Here is a 16,474-nt window from a genome sequence, read left to right as displayed (position 1 = left end):
CAAAAAGCCTCGGGAAGGACACACAAGAAAGTAAAAATCGTACGTGTACAGGAAAGTCTGGGCAGATGTGGGGGCAGGGATGAGGGAGAGACATTTCATGTATATTTTTTCATATTTTTTAATTTTTGTAGCATGTGAAAATATTACCTATTTGAAAATTTAAATAAAATTTTTAAATGCTAAACTAAGTATAAAAAAAAAAGTCGAAACAACAGTATTTAGGAAAGGCTGCAAGGTATTTGCTAAACCCATTTCTTCTTCCCAGGCAAACAGCCAGACCACATTTGTTAGCCTCCTTTAGAGCTAGGTGTGACCACTGAATGAGTTCCAGACAATGAGACCTGAGCAGAAGTGCCATTTCAAGACTTGTCTCATAAAAGCTAAAAACACACACTCTCCCCGCTCTTTCCCCTCCCACTGCTGGCATATCAATGCCCAGGATGACCTTGGAAGCTGTGTATTTAAGACTAAGGAGCCTGTGGAGATGCTAAATGCTGCTGTGATGAGAATCAACTGACCCCCAACCTGGAAAGGCCATGGGTTTTTCATGCAAAGAAAAAAAAAGGAAAAAATTAGCTTCTACTCTCGTTACAACCTTTAAACTTTTTGGGTTCTTTTTGCTAGTGGTTAGCCTCCCTAACCTATGCATTATTTTTCTTATCAAACATGTTAACATTTACTTATAGTCAATGAGAGCAGGAAGTTGAGTTACCTAAGTTCCCAGGACTTGGTCAAGTTTAGAGCATTAAATATAAGAGAAAGGCTGTGATCCAAGCCCAGCCACATAAAATGACAGGGGATTCAACTGTTAACCACTGTGTCATCCTGAGAGGGGACTCACATGAGATTCTCACCTACTCATCAGTGGTCCTTTCAAATTCTCCTTACAGTCCTGACTGTGGCTACAGGCAAGTACCAGATTCAGAGAAGAAATGACCAGGCCAGATCCTGGACAACTGATAACCTAAGGACATAGCTTTCCTCCTCATACTTTTAGAAGCTTCCAGCTAAGTCATCTTAGGACTATTTTCTGGGCTTTCTAAAACAAGATTTGGTAGAAAAACAGAGGCTCTTAAGTCTAACAAGGGCTTTTTAGACAGATGCCTGGGTTTGAATCTCATTTTCACTTGATTATGATGGTGATGAAGGTACAGTATCATTAAAATGTGTGTAGGTCTCTGGGTAGCGCAAACAGGTTTTCACTCAGCTGCTAACCAACAGCTTGGAGTTTTGAACCCACCCAACACTGCCAGGAAAGGAAGACCTGGCAATCTTCTTCCATAAAGATTACAGCCAAGAACGCATTATGGAGCTCGGTTCTACTCCATAACATATGGGGTCACCATGAGTCAGAATAGACTCGACAGCAACGGGTTTAGGGTTTGTTTTTTGTTTTTTTTGTATTATATTTTATATATGATTATTTGTTTAAAAAATAAATAAAACATTGCAAATACATTGAATACTATCCTCACCTGTTCCCTTTCTCAGACATAATCATTATCCTGAGGTTAGTAATTATCCTTTCTACTTCGTGTTTTTATATATTCATCACTTATGTCTGAACCCCTAAACAATACAGGGTTTCATTGTGTATTACAAAATTTAGATAAACAGTATCATGCTCTATGTATTCTTTACTTTTTTTAAAAAAAATTTATTCATGTTCATACATATAGACTAGAATCATTAGTTCAATTGCTATATAATATTCAAATATGACTAGATAATTTTTTTCCATTCATCTACTGATAACTATGTTGCTTCCAATATTTTGGTATTATAAAGACCACAGCTACCATCTCATCAACCTAGTTGATACTAGGAACCATGCTAATCGTTTATATACACTGTCAACTGGTCCTCACAACACCACTAGGAGGCAGGTATTACAATTCCCTTTTTATAGGTGAAGAAACTGAAGTGTATAAAAGTGCATACTGTGTCCAAAGTGATATAACCGAGTAAGGGAATCAAAACTTAAATTAAGCTCTGATTAATTCCTAAACTGCTTTCAGACATTCCCCTATGAGTTTGGTTAGGTGGCCTTATATAATTAACCTCTTTGAGTCTCAGTTTTTCTATCTATCAAAGAGAAGTAATAGCTATTTCAGAAAATAGGTGAAAGAATAGTAATAATACAGATCAAGACTGACGCAGCACAGTTATCAGTTTTCTACTTTGCCATTTTCTTCCTACTCCCTGATCCTTCTGAGGTTTAAGTCCTCTGCTTCTCCAACAAAAGACATGATTGTAGACTAACAGATTTTGCCTCTTGGGCCCTTATCTCCTTCCACATCGTTTTCTTCCCTCAACTCTCACATTTGGACTTCTGCCCCTTTCTACTCAAAATATTTTCCCCTGCTTTTCTTTTTCTAATTAACAAAAATATTTCTTTTCATCCCTGAAATCAATATATCATTTTGCATAGATACCCTCACCTGGACAGTACAGTCCAAGATGTGTTTCAAAGCTAAGATGTATGAATGATTTTTCTAGAGTATGATACTACAGGTAAAGGAGCCCCAGTGGCACAGTGGTTAAGCACTCAGCTGCTAACCAAAAGGCAGGCGGTTCAAACCCACCAGCAGCTGCACGGCAGAAAGATGTGGCAGTCTGCTTCCGTAAAGATTATAGCCTTGGAAACCCTATGGGGCAGTTCTACTCTGTCAGAATCAAATTGATGGTAACAGGTTTGGGATTACAGGTACTACAGTCATGAAACTGTAGAATGCTTACAATTTAAAAAATTCAGTGGTCTTTTTCAACATCACTTCAGATGTTGAATAAATGTGCAGTACATTTAAATGACAATCAAAACACCTGTTTCCATTCAAGAGATGGGTACATTCAATCTACTTGTGCTAAATGGGAGAAAGATTTGAAATAATTGAGCCTGTCTGAATCACCAATTACAAAATTCTACAGGTATGAACTTAAAGAGCCACAGGGAAATCACAGTGCTCCCAAATACTTCTAAGCAAATAAACTCACTCAGATGTGTTTGGAGTTATGAGTTAGACCCTTTATACAGTATTTAAAACTCCCTTTATACAGTATTTAAAACTAGCTAAAAAAAATGACTAAAGTGGAAACCCTGGTGGCGTAGTGGTTAAGTGCTATGGCTGCTAATCAAAAGGTAGGCAGTTAGAATCCGCTAGGCACTCCTTGGAAACTCTATGGGGCAGTTCTACTCTGTCCTATAGGGTCGCTAGGAGTCGGAATCGACTCGATGGCACTGGGTTGGGTTTGGTTTGGTTTATGCCTAAAGCTGGTATAGGGTGCACTCCTATATATACAGTTTAGTGTGACATATTAAATACGCACACAGATAAATAACAAACATGGTAAGTCTGTTATGCTATCATGCTGTCAAGGAATGACAGAAGAAACAATTTACATCAGGAGATCAGAGAAAACCTCTTTGAAGAAGTGGTATTTCAAGCTGAGACTTAAAGGATAAGGAATTAGCCATGTAAAGATTGAAAAGAAAGAAAAGAACGTTCTACGTAGACAGACTAGCAAGTGCAAAGACCGCGAGATGAGAAAAAAGGGTGGCACACTCAGGAACGAGAAGAAGGCCAAGGTGAACAGAACACAGTGAGTACAGGGGACACAGTCAGAAGAGCCAAGTTAAAGAATTTTAACTTTATTTGAAGTACCACGGAAAACTTTAAAGCAGGAGAATGACATGATTCAGTTTTTATTTTGGAAAAAGAGATCAAGTAGGAGGCTATTGCAGCAACCCAAGCAAGAGCTGATGGTAGTTTAGACCAGATGGCAAGATGTGGACTGACTCAGCATATATTCTGGAGGTAGAATCAACAGGACTCAGTATTAGATTGGGTGTGGTTGTGGAAAAGGAAATATCCAGAATAACCTCCATGTGTCTGGCCTAAATAACTCATTAGGTAGAGGAGCCAGTTCCTTAAACAGGGCAACCAGAAGGAAGAATAGGGTGGAACATGGGAAATGTGAGATGTCTTTGATACATCTATGTGAATATGAATCCAAGTATAAGTCTGGAGAAGAGAACATAGTAGGGACTGAGGTACAAATATGGGAATCATTGATATTTTAGTATTTAAAGTTATGGAAATAGGTAAGGTCTAAGGCTAGAGTAGGAGACAGTGGAAAGGCAAGGAAGAAGAGAAGAGGAAGCGAGGATAAGAAAGGGGAGAGAACTGAGTTCCTAAGTTTCAGGTCTCAGGGACTCCAACATGTAGAGGATACATAGAAGATGAACAGCTAGCAAAGGAGATTTTGAAGGAGCATCCAGCAAAGTAGGAGAGAAACAAAGATGAGGAGAAGTTTAACAGGTATAAAAGGACAAAGGGATGCCTGAGAGAAAGAGAACAGATTATGCAAAGTCCAGAAATTAGTTACACCTCAGTGTGTTGTGAGAACCGTAAGGAGTGGGGAGCAGCATCAGATACACACTTTTAACAAACTGATCTAAGGGCAGTGCAGCATAGAAAAGGAAAGGCCAGGTCAGAAGCATGAAGATGCTAAGTTTCCTCAATAAGTAGCAAGCCTTTATCCGACTGATTTTACAAAAAGGCAACAGGGATTCAACTCTTTCATTGTTGACAAAAATACTTTACCCACCAGCAGGGGAGGAAATGATTTCTCACGTTCTGTTTATGGTGAATAATCTGCTGTTCCATGGTTATACACATATACACTCGCAAACATAATTTTGCTTCCAAGAAATCACTACCTCACTGAAAGGAATTCTTCGTTTCCAATCTATTTTGTGCATTCAAATTGGAACATTTCCTGAGGCAGAGATGCACGAGCAGATGTGTGGGTCTGTAGTTGCTGAAGATAATGATGAAAAAGTCATCAGGATATGAGTTACAGGAGAAGCCATGGCCACAGATGAGGTCCTAAGTAGTGTGGAAAGTAAAAAGAGACTCCAGGAGAAAACCCTGGGTCATATCAACTTTAAGATGTGGCAGAAAAAGAGGTACCCAATGAAGGAAACTCATTATTTCTTTTTGTTTACTATTTTTAAATATAGAACATTCTACTGAATTTTGAAATACTGAAAATATTGAAGTTGTCTAGGATTTCATTTTACTTGGATCCACAATCAACACCTATGGAAGCAACAGTCAAGAAATCAAATGATGTACTGTACTGGGTAAACGGAAAAACCCATTGCCAATGAGTCAATTCTGACTCATAGACACCCTACAGGACAGAGCAGAACTGCCCCATGGGGTATCCAAGGAGCAGCTGGTGGATTCAAGCTGCTGACCTTTTGGTTAGTAGCCAAGCTCTTAACCATTCAAGTCTGCTGCAAAAGACCTCTTTAACATGTTAAAAAGCAAAGATGTCACTAAGATGCACCTGAACAAAGCCATGGTACTTTCAGTCACCTCATACGCATGCGAAAGCTCGACAATGAATAAGGAAGACTAAAGAAGAATTGATGTCTTTTAATTATAGTGTTTGAGGAGAATACTGAATATACCATGGACTGCCAGAAGAACGAACAAATCTCTCGGAAGAAGTACAGTCAGGATGCTCCTTACAGGCGAGGATGGCGGGACTTCATCTCACGTACTTTGGACATGTTATCAAGAGGGGCCAGTCCCTGGAGAAGGAAGGACATCATGCTTGATAAACCAGAGGGTCAGCAAAGAAGAGGAAGACCCTCAATGAGATGGATTGACACAGTGGCTGCAACAATGGGCTTAAACACAGCAATGATAGCAAGGATGGCGCAAGACCGGTCAGTGTTTCATTCTGTTGTACACAGGGTTGCATACTTTCTTCTAATACAACTGAATTGTCTTGGAAATTAATTATTTTCCCTAAAGCACTATTCTAGAGACGTATCGCATAATTTTCACAGTCTGTTGGTTTTTTTTCTATCAATATTTACAAGCAGAATCTACATTTTTAGGCTTTTTGACAAAACTAATAAAGTACGTATGGGGTATACATAGAAGACTGACAAGACCATATCAACTAAAAGAAGCAGAAGAAATTAAAAAACAGAACCTCAAATAAAGACAATTCAATATAATTTATTTAATTTTAAAAGGCCTTAGGACCAATGGCTTGGCAATGTGACATTCATTTATAAGAAGCCATAGGTTCTACAGACTGAAGAATCTTCTTGCCTAAAATTAGCAGAACTGATAATAAGCATAGGTCACAATACATAAGAAAACATAACCTATTTATACAAAGCAAAGCAGTTTCAGTAAAGTAAAAAATCAATCTTAATAATCTAAGTCAATTCACTGAATCACTGAATAAGTCTTGGGTAAACGCCATACTTTCTAAAAGCCACTAGTAAAATTCCGCACCAGAGAGTCACTGTATAAAATAAAAGGTGGTGGGAGATGGAAAATCCTCTGAAACTTGAAGCACTTTGGAACTGCATATATGACTCTTTTGAGTGCCCTGAGAGCTAGAATAGGTTAAAAAGAGAAAGAGGGTCTTAAGGGATTTAAGAGAATTCATGGATGACTGGCAAGTAATGGGCTCTTAGAGAACGTGGGGAGATCTGCCTTATTTCATTAAATTCCCCTGTCACCCATTACTTGTTCCATGATCTCACTAAAGAAGAAAGCCAGGTCCTAAACTAAGCTTTGGCTGTGAATGTCAGGGACAGAGTATCAGACTGGATGGACCAGTGATGTGATCAGCAATCAGCATGGCACTTCTTATGTGTAAAAAAAAAAAAACCCAATAAATACATAGCTGAATTACTGACTAATCATCTGAAGATTTTTTTTCTCGGTATTTGTTTGGAATAGGCTACAAGCGCCATTAAGATTTAACTGAAATTATTCTGGAGTGGATTTTAATGGATTAGGAAGACAAAAGTTTAAGCAGTAAAGCTAAAATGTTTGTTTTTGGCTAAGCTGGTCTAAAGCTTAGCATCAGTGTTCAAGGCATAGTAAGGCATGGTACATTTTCTATCAACCTTTCATGTAAAACAACATCCCAAGGACACATGATTCAGCCCCCAAAATGCATATAACATGGTCTATCTCAAATTAACCATGTGTTATCTCAAATTAACCATGTGTAAACAGAATAAAGGAAATTTAACATCAGAAATGAAAACTGAAATTTACATGATAAAGTCCACTAACGCGCCTGTTTCTGCTGAATATTTCAACCAAGGAATAAATGGTCGGAATTGCCATAGATGTTTAGGAAGATGTCTTTGCATCAGTCACATGCTATACTCCTTTTTGCGATCCACAGACTGTGCAGAAAGTTATATTGTCTGCTTTTGTTCCACAAGGTAGCTGATTTCATTTGAACATTGAACTAAAGTAGATAATTCCATTTTCAGAATTTCTTCTTTAACTGGTCAGTTCCCCACATCCTAGGGTCTTTATGGTCAAGAAAGAAAAATGGAGTGATCTGCTACAAGCCAAAGTGATTCAGTAATCCTCATCAAAACAGGGTCTTAAAGCTTATTACTAACGTTAACAACTTCTGCTATCATTTATTGACTACTACTAAGTTTTTTTTTTTTTTTACTAAGTACTAAGCATAGAATAAAAAGGAGCTGATAATATGCCAGTTGCTGTCGATTCCAACTTATGGCAACCCCAGGTGTTTCAGAGTAGAACTGGACTCCATACGATTGTCAATGACTGTCGACGCCACTGGGTTTGGTTTTTATTTTCATGATTTTTTGGAAGTAGATTGCCAGGTCTTTCTTCCAAGGTGCCTCTGAGTAGATTCGAACCACCAACCTTTTGGTTAGTAGCCAAAGGCTTAACCATTTGTGCCACCCAGAAGCTAATAAAAGCATCTACTTACTTAGTATGGCTGGCATGTGGTTTAGGAGAGACAATGCATGTAAAGCACCCAGTATAGTGCCTGGTATGTAGCAAAAGTGGTAGTTAGTATTATTGTCTCATTTTATTCCTGACAGCAACCCTGTTAGGAGGAATTTCAAAGGTGCGAATACCGGGGCTTACCGTGAATGACTCACTCAGGTGACAGAGCGGACATGCAGTATTTCTCTTTAGCACCACACCATACTCTCTGGTCTATCCATGGGTGGCCGATCAGAACAAAGGTTAAGTGCTCACTTGGGCTCCAGAGTCCACGCTGGTTTTAAACCTGGGCTCTACCTCTACTGTGAAACACTGAGAAAGTTATTTAAAGCTCTCAGAATCTGTTTCCTTATCTCAAGGACCTACCTCAGAGGGTTTCAGGCAGTCTCCAGGTTACAAAGGAGATTAGTTCCTAACTGTATTTTTAAGTTGAATTTGTAGGGAAGTCTGAACAGGTGCATATGGTTCTTATTCAGCCTTACTTCAGTGCAAGAACAGGCCCCAAGCCTTTCAATGATTTAAAAGCTGCACGTGCAGCAAGTGAAGGTGATTGTGATGAAGAATTTGTTGCGAGTAGGGCTTGCAGTTGGTTCAATCGTTTCAAAGTGAGGGCAAATTTACGTAACATTAAAGGGTAAGTACAAGTTGTTTGTAAGTCGGATGTTCATAGCCCAGAACTGCCTGTATTTTGTACTTAAGTACTGGTGCATAGTAGAGCTCAATAATAACAGCATTTGTTCATTCAGAAAACATTAATTGAGCTCCTACTAAGTACTAGGCATTGTTCTAAGTCAGAGTCCCCAAACCTGCCTGCACGCCAGAATTAGTTGAGGAGTTTTAAAAATTCCAAAGCCCAGGCCACAGTCCAGACCAGTTACACCACCACCTCTGGGAGCTGGACAAAGGCATCAGTAGTTTGTGAAGCTCCCAGGGGATTCCAATATGCAGACAAGATTGGAAACCACTGTATTTTAGGGTCTAGACTCAGCTACCTTCCTTCAAGGAGTTCCCGGTTTACTGAGTCTACTTTCCTAAGTCTCATACCTGAAACCTCATTCAGGGTCTTACTGTTAAGGCCTTTGGCTCAGGTCCTCAGCAGCTCTCCAGTAACTTGTTTATGTGTCCCCCAACTGCTTGGCCCCTCCTACACACAAGCCCAGCTCTGATCATATCACTGCCATACTCAGAACCATTGAATTAACTTCCTCTGACTGCCAATTCCTCAATCTAACCTTCAAGGCCCTGATCCATCTACAAAAGACCTTGACCTATCTCTCTAGTCCCTCTCTTCCCTACTCCCTTATACTCCAAACTAACAGGGTTACTCATTTTCTCACACAATCCATGTCTTCTGATCTGCAAGCAGGCTCATTCTTGGGGACAAAGAAAAAATTCTCAGAACTCTAGATATTCTATCATCAGATACATAATAAAATTTTCCCCAATTTAAAATTGTGTTCCTATAAACCATGGTAGCCTTGAGGAGGAATGTAGTTCCTTAAGGAGGCTGGCATAATTTAATTTCACAGTTTTGTATAATTTTCAGCTTAAACACACAAAAAGTAACTCCTTGTAATTTGGCATTAATTAGGGGTAACGGGAAGCCCTGGTGGTGCAATGGTTAAGAGCTGGGCTGCTAACCACAAGGTCGGCAGATTGAATCCACCAGCAGCTCCTTAGAAACTCTACGGGGGCATTTCTACTCTGTCCTATAGGGTCACTATGAGTTGGAACCAACTCAATGGCACAAAACAACAAGTACAATGGCTGTACAACCAATTAGTGTAACTGATATCACTAGGCAGTATACCTGAAAAAGACTGAATTGGCAAATGTTGTGACAGATACATTTTTACCAAAGAAAAAAAAGACAGAGAGAGAATACAGCTGTTGAGGTCGCTTAGATACAACCAAATACCTCACAGGCTTTGTTTTCTTGGTTTGGAGGTTCAGGGTCACAGTTTTAAGGGACATCCCAATCAGTTGGCCTAATACAGTTTCTTAATACTCCTGTTCTACTTCCTAGTTCATAAGGTGGTGCCTGGGGTCTTAAAAGCTAGTAAGTGGCCATCCAAGGTACAACAAACAATCTCCATTCACCTTGAGCAACAGAGGAAAAACGAGAGTCAGGAATTACAAGAGGAAACAGATTGCTGTCTGTTTACCTCCATGAATAACTGCCTCCTTTGCCATGAGACAAGAACTGGATGGTACCCAACTACCACTACCGACCATTTTGATCAAAGATTCTATAGAAGAATCCTGACCAAAAGGGGGAAGAATGTGGAACAGAATTTCAAATTCTCAATGAAAGCCACACTTTCTGGAGCCATTGAGGCTACATAAACCCTCAAAACTATCACCCTTAGATAATCTTTAAACCTTAAACCAAAACTATCCCCTGAAGTCTTCTTTGAACAAAACAATAGCTTATCTTAAGGGTAATGTACATCTACCTTGAACATTGTGCTCTTTTAAAGAATTATCTATGTGAGATCAAGTTGACAACAGCAACTCAAAAGGATAGATGAAAAGCTTGGGGAGCATGAGTCTAAGCCAGTGGTGGTAGAATAATTCAGACAAGGATGGCGAGAATGTCTGCACAACTTGAAGAAAGTAATCAACGTCAATGAGTTCAACAAGCAGAAATTGTTGAAAGTGTGTATGATTATGTATATTTTCACCAAAATAAAAAATTTTAATTAAAAAAAGAAAAGAAAAGTAATTCCTTTTACCTTAATTTAAGGAGTGGCTGGGTCACCCATTTCTTTAACTTCCGCCTCCCAAATGAAGTTTTAGTATGGTCCAAAACCCAAAGTAAACTTCCGTGGGTTTTCATATTAGCCTAGAAAGATCAGAAAAAAGTTTCATTAACTACACAATTTTATTTGTACCCAAATGGCTAGTTGTTTATGTGCCCTAATTATTCCATATACACCAATTTAAATGTGTTATAAATGCTTAGCTTAAAGTGTGGCTCATAATAGGTGTTCATTTAATGCATGAAGAATGAATACAAATATACACACAATAAGGTGTTGACGTTCTACACATACAAGGATACTCTATGTAGATTTTTGGTTAACAATGAAGAAATTATTCATAAGCCTCTTTTGAAATACATGGTTGTTCTAAGCATCTAAAAAATGTGTAATTGTATACTTTCCTGTCTTGAAAAGCACAGGGTGGTAAAGATTATTTAATTTTTCTTTGGCAATTCAGACCTTCTACTACGTCAGAGCTACCATTTTAAAGACCGATGCTCTCACAACAACACTGAATAGGCAGAAGGTACTAGAAAGAGAGGTGAACAACCACACTGCACTCTAGGAATTCACCCTAGAAGTGTTTTATCTTAGTCTGTTTTATTAAATCCCTAGTAAAAGTTTACCTACCTATACTCAACTTAAAAGTTGAACTCTCTAAAAAAAATCTACAATTAGAGATTACAGTTAATTTTAACCAAGGTTTCCGTATATTACAGGAAACCTACTGATGTACTCGAATGTTATTTTGATACACAAAATAGCAGTTTCCATCCAAGTTGTGATTTTTGTTTTGTTTTGAACTTTTTCCTTTTCCTTCAAATCAATGAGCAGGGACTTACAGAAACTTTCTATGTGCTCAGTGCTGGAACAGACAAAGGTATGTTAAGTATGCCAAGGTATGTTAGTCCCTGCCCTCAGGGGACTTGTATCCAACTTTGAGAGAAAAGACTCATAATTAGACTCATCAACTGGCAGGAATCAGCTATCAAACATGTGGCATAAGCTCCCCTAGCCTTAAGAGCTCAAAGCAGAGCACACATAGAATCAACAGTGATCAGAGGGCCTCCTATGAGGATGGACAGGCAGAGCCTACTGATGACGGAAGACCATCAACAATGGCACCACGTGTGGTTGGGGCAAGAGCCCAACTGGCCTGACTGTAAAGGGTCCATGAGGAGGATCAAACCAAAACCAAACCCACTTCCATCGAGTCGATTCCAACTCATAGCGACCCTATAGGACAGAGGAGAACTGCCCCATAGGGTTTCCAAGGCTGTAAACCTTTATGGAAGCAGACTGCCACATCTCCCTCCTGCAGAGTGGCCGGTGGGTTCAAACCACCAACCTTTCAGTTAGCAGTTGAGTGCTTAACCACTGCACCACCAGTGGTTAAGGAGGACAAGAAGGATAGTGAAGGGGAATCATTCTCCTGAGTTCAAGAAGCAGGCTCAGACAAGGGAAGAAGTGGGAGAGATACTGGATAACTCATTTCTCAGACACAACCCATGTCCTAACATAACTTTGCTCCCTCGTACCCAACCCCCTCCCCATCATCCTTTTCCACTGATACATGAAAAGGGAGGCCAAAGCTGAAGTACAAAGACAAACCAATGATGTTAATTCCCAGCTTCTGTTTCTACAAGCGTCCAAGTCCTAAAGATGTAAGGGATTTCAAAGGGTATTTTGATTATACATGATTTTTGCCTTAGGAATTTGATTTCCGAACTGACTCCACTGTAGTAGGACTTGAAAAGGGAAGATATGGCAGAAGGAAGGAAAGCCTACAATGCCAGGGCTGTGGCTGCAGGTTCTGACTGTAGGTTCTGACTGTGAACTATTCTTCATCCAAAAAATGTCCTTTTATTCCTACTACTTGTTTCCTACCTCGGGAATGTACACAGACTTGATTAGAGAGACCTGCAGGAAAGATTCTCAGCGTCTGAGTAATGGAATGACGAGACAAAAATGTTACTGAACAAAAGTAATCTGACTCGAGTATATAAGGATGGAATGGAAGAGGAAGAAACTAAGTGAGGAAAACCAGTTGATAATACACAGATTCAGGAGCCAGGAGAATAAATTCAGCATTTACTTTAATTTGAAATAGTAGGAAATATTTCTGAAGAGCTTTAAATCATTTAAGGCAGATCAAATGACTACTTAATCAAATGACTTGGAATTGCTTTTTATTCCTATGGCTTTGTGTTACAGTAACACCAGTTCAATAATACACTATCTCACATTTTCAAGTGATAATTTAATAAATGGAAGCAATAATTTTTAATGTCTCCATGATCTTCCAAATTCACCAATAAAGAGCAGATGAACATTGATAAAAGTTTGTGAAGTTAAATATTATGCATCTTACAGTCAAAAATTGTGTATCACAGTAACTTGCTTTATATGCTGGATAATGAAATAAGACTGCAGATATTTCAACAAAAAGTGAAATGTAGAGAAAATATAATCAAACAGACAAAAAAAAAACTCCATTTTAATTCTCAAAGATGTCTTTTCAAAGAAAATTCCTTTGATGATACAGAAATTGTTAGATGGCCATGTCCTTCAATCATTCAAAAAGACAGCTCTATAGCTACCAAAGAAACACCCAGAAAAGTATTTCAGTATATTTCATTCTCCAAAAACTGCATGCCGCAGTTATCAAGTAACAGATGACAGGCAGAGTCGTCAGCTGAAGACAACGCTTATTGTTATTTTCATCTGACTCCTCAGAACAGACTGCTACCTTACTCCGTTATTTTCAAAATCATTTTGAATCAATTAGCCCTTAAGTTTGCCTGACCTGATTCTGTAGGATTTCCAGATTCCTTAATGTTGTTCCATTAATTGTCATAAATTCCATTTCACTTGACAACTGTTTAAAATTCCTGCAAAAAAAAAAAATGAAATATAATCGCCCATGATGTAAGTGCAGAAATAAAAAAAACTAATTTAGGCACTAGAAACATTCCAATAACATTATGACAAAAGTTAGCTCATTAACAGGAAATCAAACCCACAGAACAAAAGGAAAATTCATTGGGGCACTGTCTTCCATTGACTCTGGGGTTGTTAAACAGATTAATATGAGAGTTATTCCTGCACCAAGAAAAAGAACAAGGAGGGGAAAAAATAATACCAACATTTTAAAAATATTTCCAGGAATAGAACCAAACATAGTCTCACTGGCAAAGCATGGGGTGGCATCTTCAGGAAAAAGCTATGCAATTTGCTGCAAAAATATGCCAAGAGACTTATAACTGTCCTCCTCATTCTTTAGCATGACATCATCTTGATAAGCACCTTAAAAGCTTTTATTCAATATTCTGATATGGGCAATAAATGCTATTTACTCTATAATTAACAATGCACATTAAGGTACTTAAACCTCCCCCCCCAAAAAAAAACCAAACGCATTGCCATTGAGTTGATTCCAATTCACAGTGACCCTATAGGACAGAGTAGAACTGCCCCATAGGGTTTCCAAGGAGCACCTGGTGGATTCAAACTACCGATCTTTTGGATAACAGCTGAGTTCTTAACCACTATGCCACCAGGTTTTCCATTAAGGTGTTTAGGAGAGTATAAAACTGAAAAAAATAGCAGAAATGATTTCCTTAAGCTCCGTTAAAGAATTCACATTCTCTTTATGCTCCCGCAACTACCCCAAACTAGATATAAAGTTCAGTAATTTTTAATAGACCTGAGAATTGAGATTGCAATGTGACTAATAAACATACACACAATTCCAATTTTGATCTTATTATCTCTCATGTTAAGAAGTATGTCAGTCAATGCATTACTAATAAAATAATTCAACTCCCTTTATAAGCCAGTCCTTGGACGTTTCTGTCAACAGCGCTTACAGACTTCATGGCTTACTTTTAAAGGCAAGAAAAATTATGGCAGGTCACTAAGCTATTTGGAAGGAAATCGTGAGTGTCTGGGTTATAAACCTAACCGCATTTCTCACAGTTGTAATAAGATTTAAGTAAAATCCAATTTCTCAAGGCAATTATAAAAACAAGCACTCATGCAGGAGTCTAGAGGCCCTAAAATCAGAGCCCAACAAGCTAGTCCTCACTGAGAGATCCTTCTACATTTAGATGGCTTCCCCTAACTAAAGCCTGGAGCCCTGAAAAAAAGAAATAACTTACTGTGTATTAGAAATGTTGCCTAGTAACCAAACACTGTCCTTTAGCAGTTGTAATTCATTTGTGACAGGTTTGACCTGGCTTCCAAAGAAAGATAACTTGTTAAAGATTTTCAGAGGGAAGCAACTAGAACACAGAGTGATAGCAGGTGTCTGTGGCCCATTCTATCCCTCTTATAGCATTTAATTTGCCTTGAATTACAGGAATTTATGTTCTTCTTCTACCCTTCTTAATTGATTTAAGTTCCTTGAAGACAAGGGTTATTTAAATCTTGCTAATCTTGCAGCACCTTCGGGGCCTAGCAGAAATTCAGTGCTCAACAAACGCCTGCCATCTTCCTGTGGGGAGCCAACAATTTTTTTGTTTGTTTTTTTTCCTTTGAGTCATAAAGCCCAGGAGATGTCTGTGAAATACCCAGCTATGGTTATAAAATGTAAAACATTATTTTCAAGAAGTAAAAATCAGGCAGTGATTGTCTGTAGCTGGCAGGTGTTCACAAAGATTCATGGTCAAAGATCCAAGTCGGAAAGGCTGTGTCTTAGTTTCCTAGTGCTGCTATAACAGAAATACCATACGTGTGTGGTTTTAAAGAACAGAAATTTACTTTGAGTTTTTTTGTTGTTGTCAGTTGCCATTGAGTCAATTCCTATTCCTGGCAACCCCTAGTGTGCTGAGTAGAACTGCACTCCATAGGAATGTCAAGGCTGTGACCTTTAGGAAGGAAATCGCCAGGCCTTTCTTCCGAGGTGTCTCTGAGTGGGTTTGAGCCTCCAACCTTTCAGTGAAGTAGCCAAGTGCTTAGCCATTTCAGCTCTCCAGGAACATTTTCTCACAGTTTTGGAGGCCAGACGTCCAAATTTAGGGAACTCGCTCTAGAGGAGGTCTCTTCCTATCCACTCTTGGGGAAAATCCTTGTCTCAGCTTCTCTAGTTCTTCTTGGCATTGCCTGAGATCTCCCTGTGGCATCTCTCCTTCCCCCACCGTGCTTACCTGTCTTGTATCTCTGCTGCTGTTTTTATATCTCCAAAGTTATTAAAAGACACACCCTACACTGATATGGCCTCATGAACATAACAAACAAAAACCTATTCCCGTTTGGGTATAAGGTGGAATTCCAACACATATTTTGGGGGGACACAATTCAATCTATAACAGGTTGATATTCTAGACTCTGAATCAATATCTAATCAGTTACCTGTGTGTTTAGATATCAGTCTTTTACTACCCATGTGCCTGAAAGTTAGGTTTAATTTACACTTTTGGGGTAGTTAGTTAAGTACCCTAGTCAGATAGACCCTTGAGGGGTGTTTATGGAGGGAGCATCAGAAAGACAAATAAAAAAACTATACTTTAGAGGCCTCTCCTAAAATTATCTCAGCTAGCTGCCTTTATCTCCCATCAATACCAGAGATATAAGAAATCATTTTTCACTAGTGAAATAAGCAGCATTGAAGATCTCTGGACTATACAGAAATATGTTCAGTTGCCTACACTCTCACATGAACAGGGTATAATAATCTTGTAAACCCAATAGGAATGTAAACCCTGAGAATGGGCCCTTAGGTTTAGGATTCTGAAAGCATCCCCTGTTCTAACAATTATCTGAGGGTTTCGTCACCCGACTCCAGCTGAAAGTGGAATCCTGCTCCTAACACACTGTCACATGTACCTCACACGCACCTTTGAAGCAAGCCACTGTGGGAACACCAAAAAGACAGAGAGTGGGAATTTC

The 16,474-nt window shown here is 38.9% G+C and overlaps 1 protein-coding gene across 3 annotated transcripts in view; it reads right to left on the bottom strand.

Annotated features, from left to right (window-relative positions):
* The window catches only part of MSH3 (mutS homolog 3), a 217,899-nt gene that overhangs the window by 105,527 nt on the left and 95,898 nt on the right, over positions 1–16,474 (bottom strand). For all 3 annotated transcript variants that reach the window (XR_007514976.1, XM_049866717.1, XM_049866709.1), the window contains exons 11-12: positions 13,392–13,476; positions 10,556–10,665 (exon numbers count right to left, since the gene is read on the bottom strand). Coding sequence is in view for 2 of the 3 variants with exons in the window: in XM_049866717.1 (XP_049722674.1) it covers positions 10,556–10,665; positions 13,392–13,476 (195 nt within the window). In the remaining variant the exon portion in view is untranslated. The remainder of the gene's footprint in view (positions 1–10,555; positions 10,666–13,391; positions 13,477–16,474) is intronic.

The sequence above is a fragment of the Elephas maximus genome, chromosome 2 (genome assembly GCF_024166365.1).
Source record: "Elephas maximus indicus isolate mEleMax1 chromosome 2, mEleMax1 primary haplotype, whole genome shotgun sequence".
Classification (NCBI taxonomy): Eukaryota; Metazoa; Chordata; class Mammalia; order Proboscidea; family Elephantidae; genus Elephas; species Elephas maximus.
Note: the sequence above shows the minus strand (reverse complement) of the source record. Positions and strands in the feature narration are given on the sequence as shown.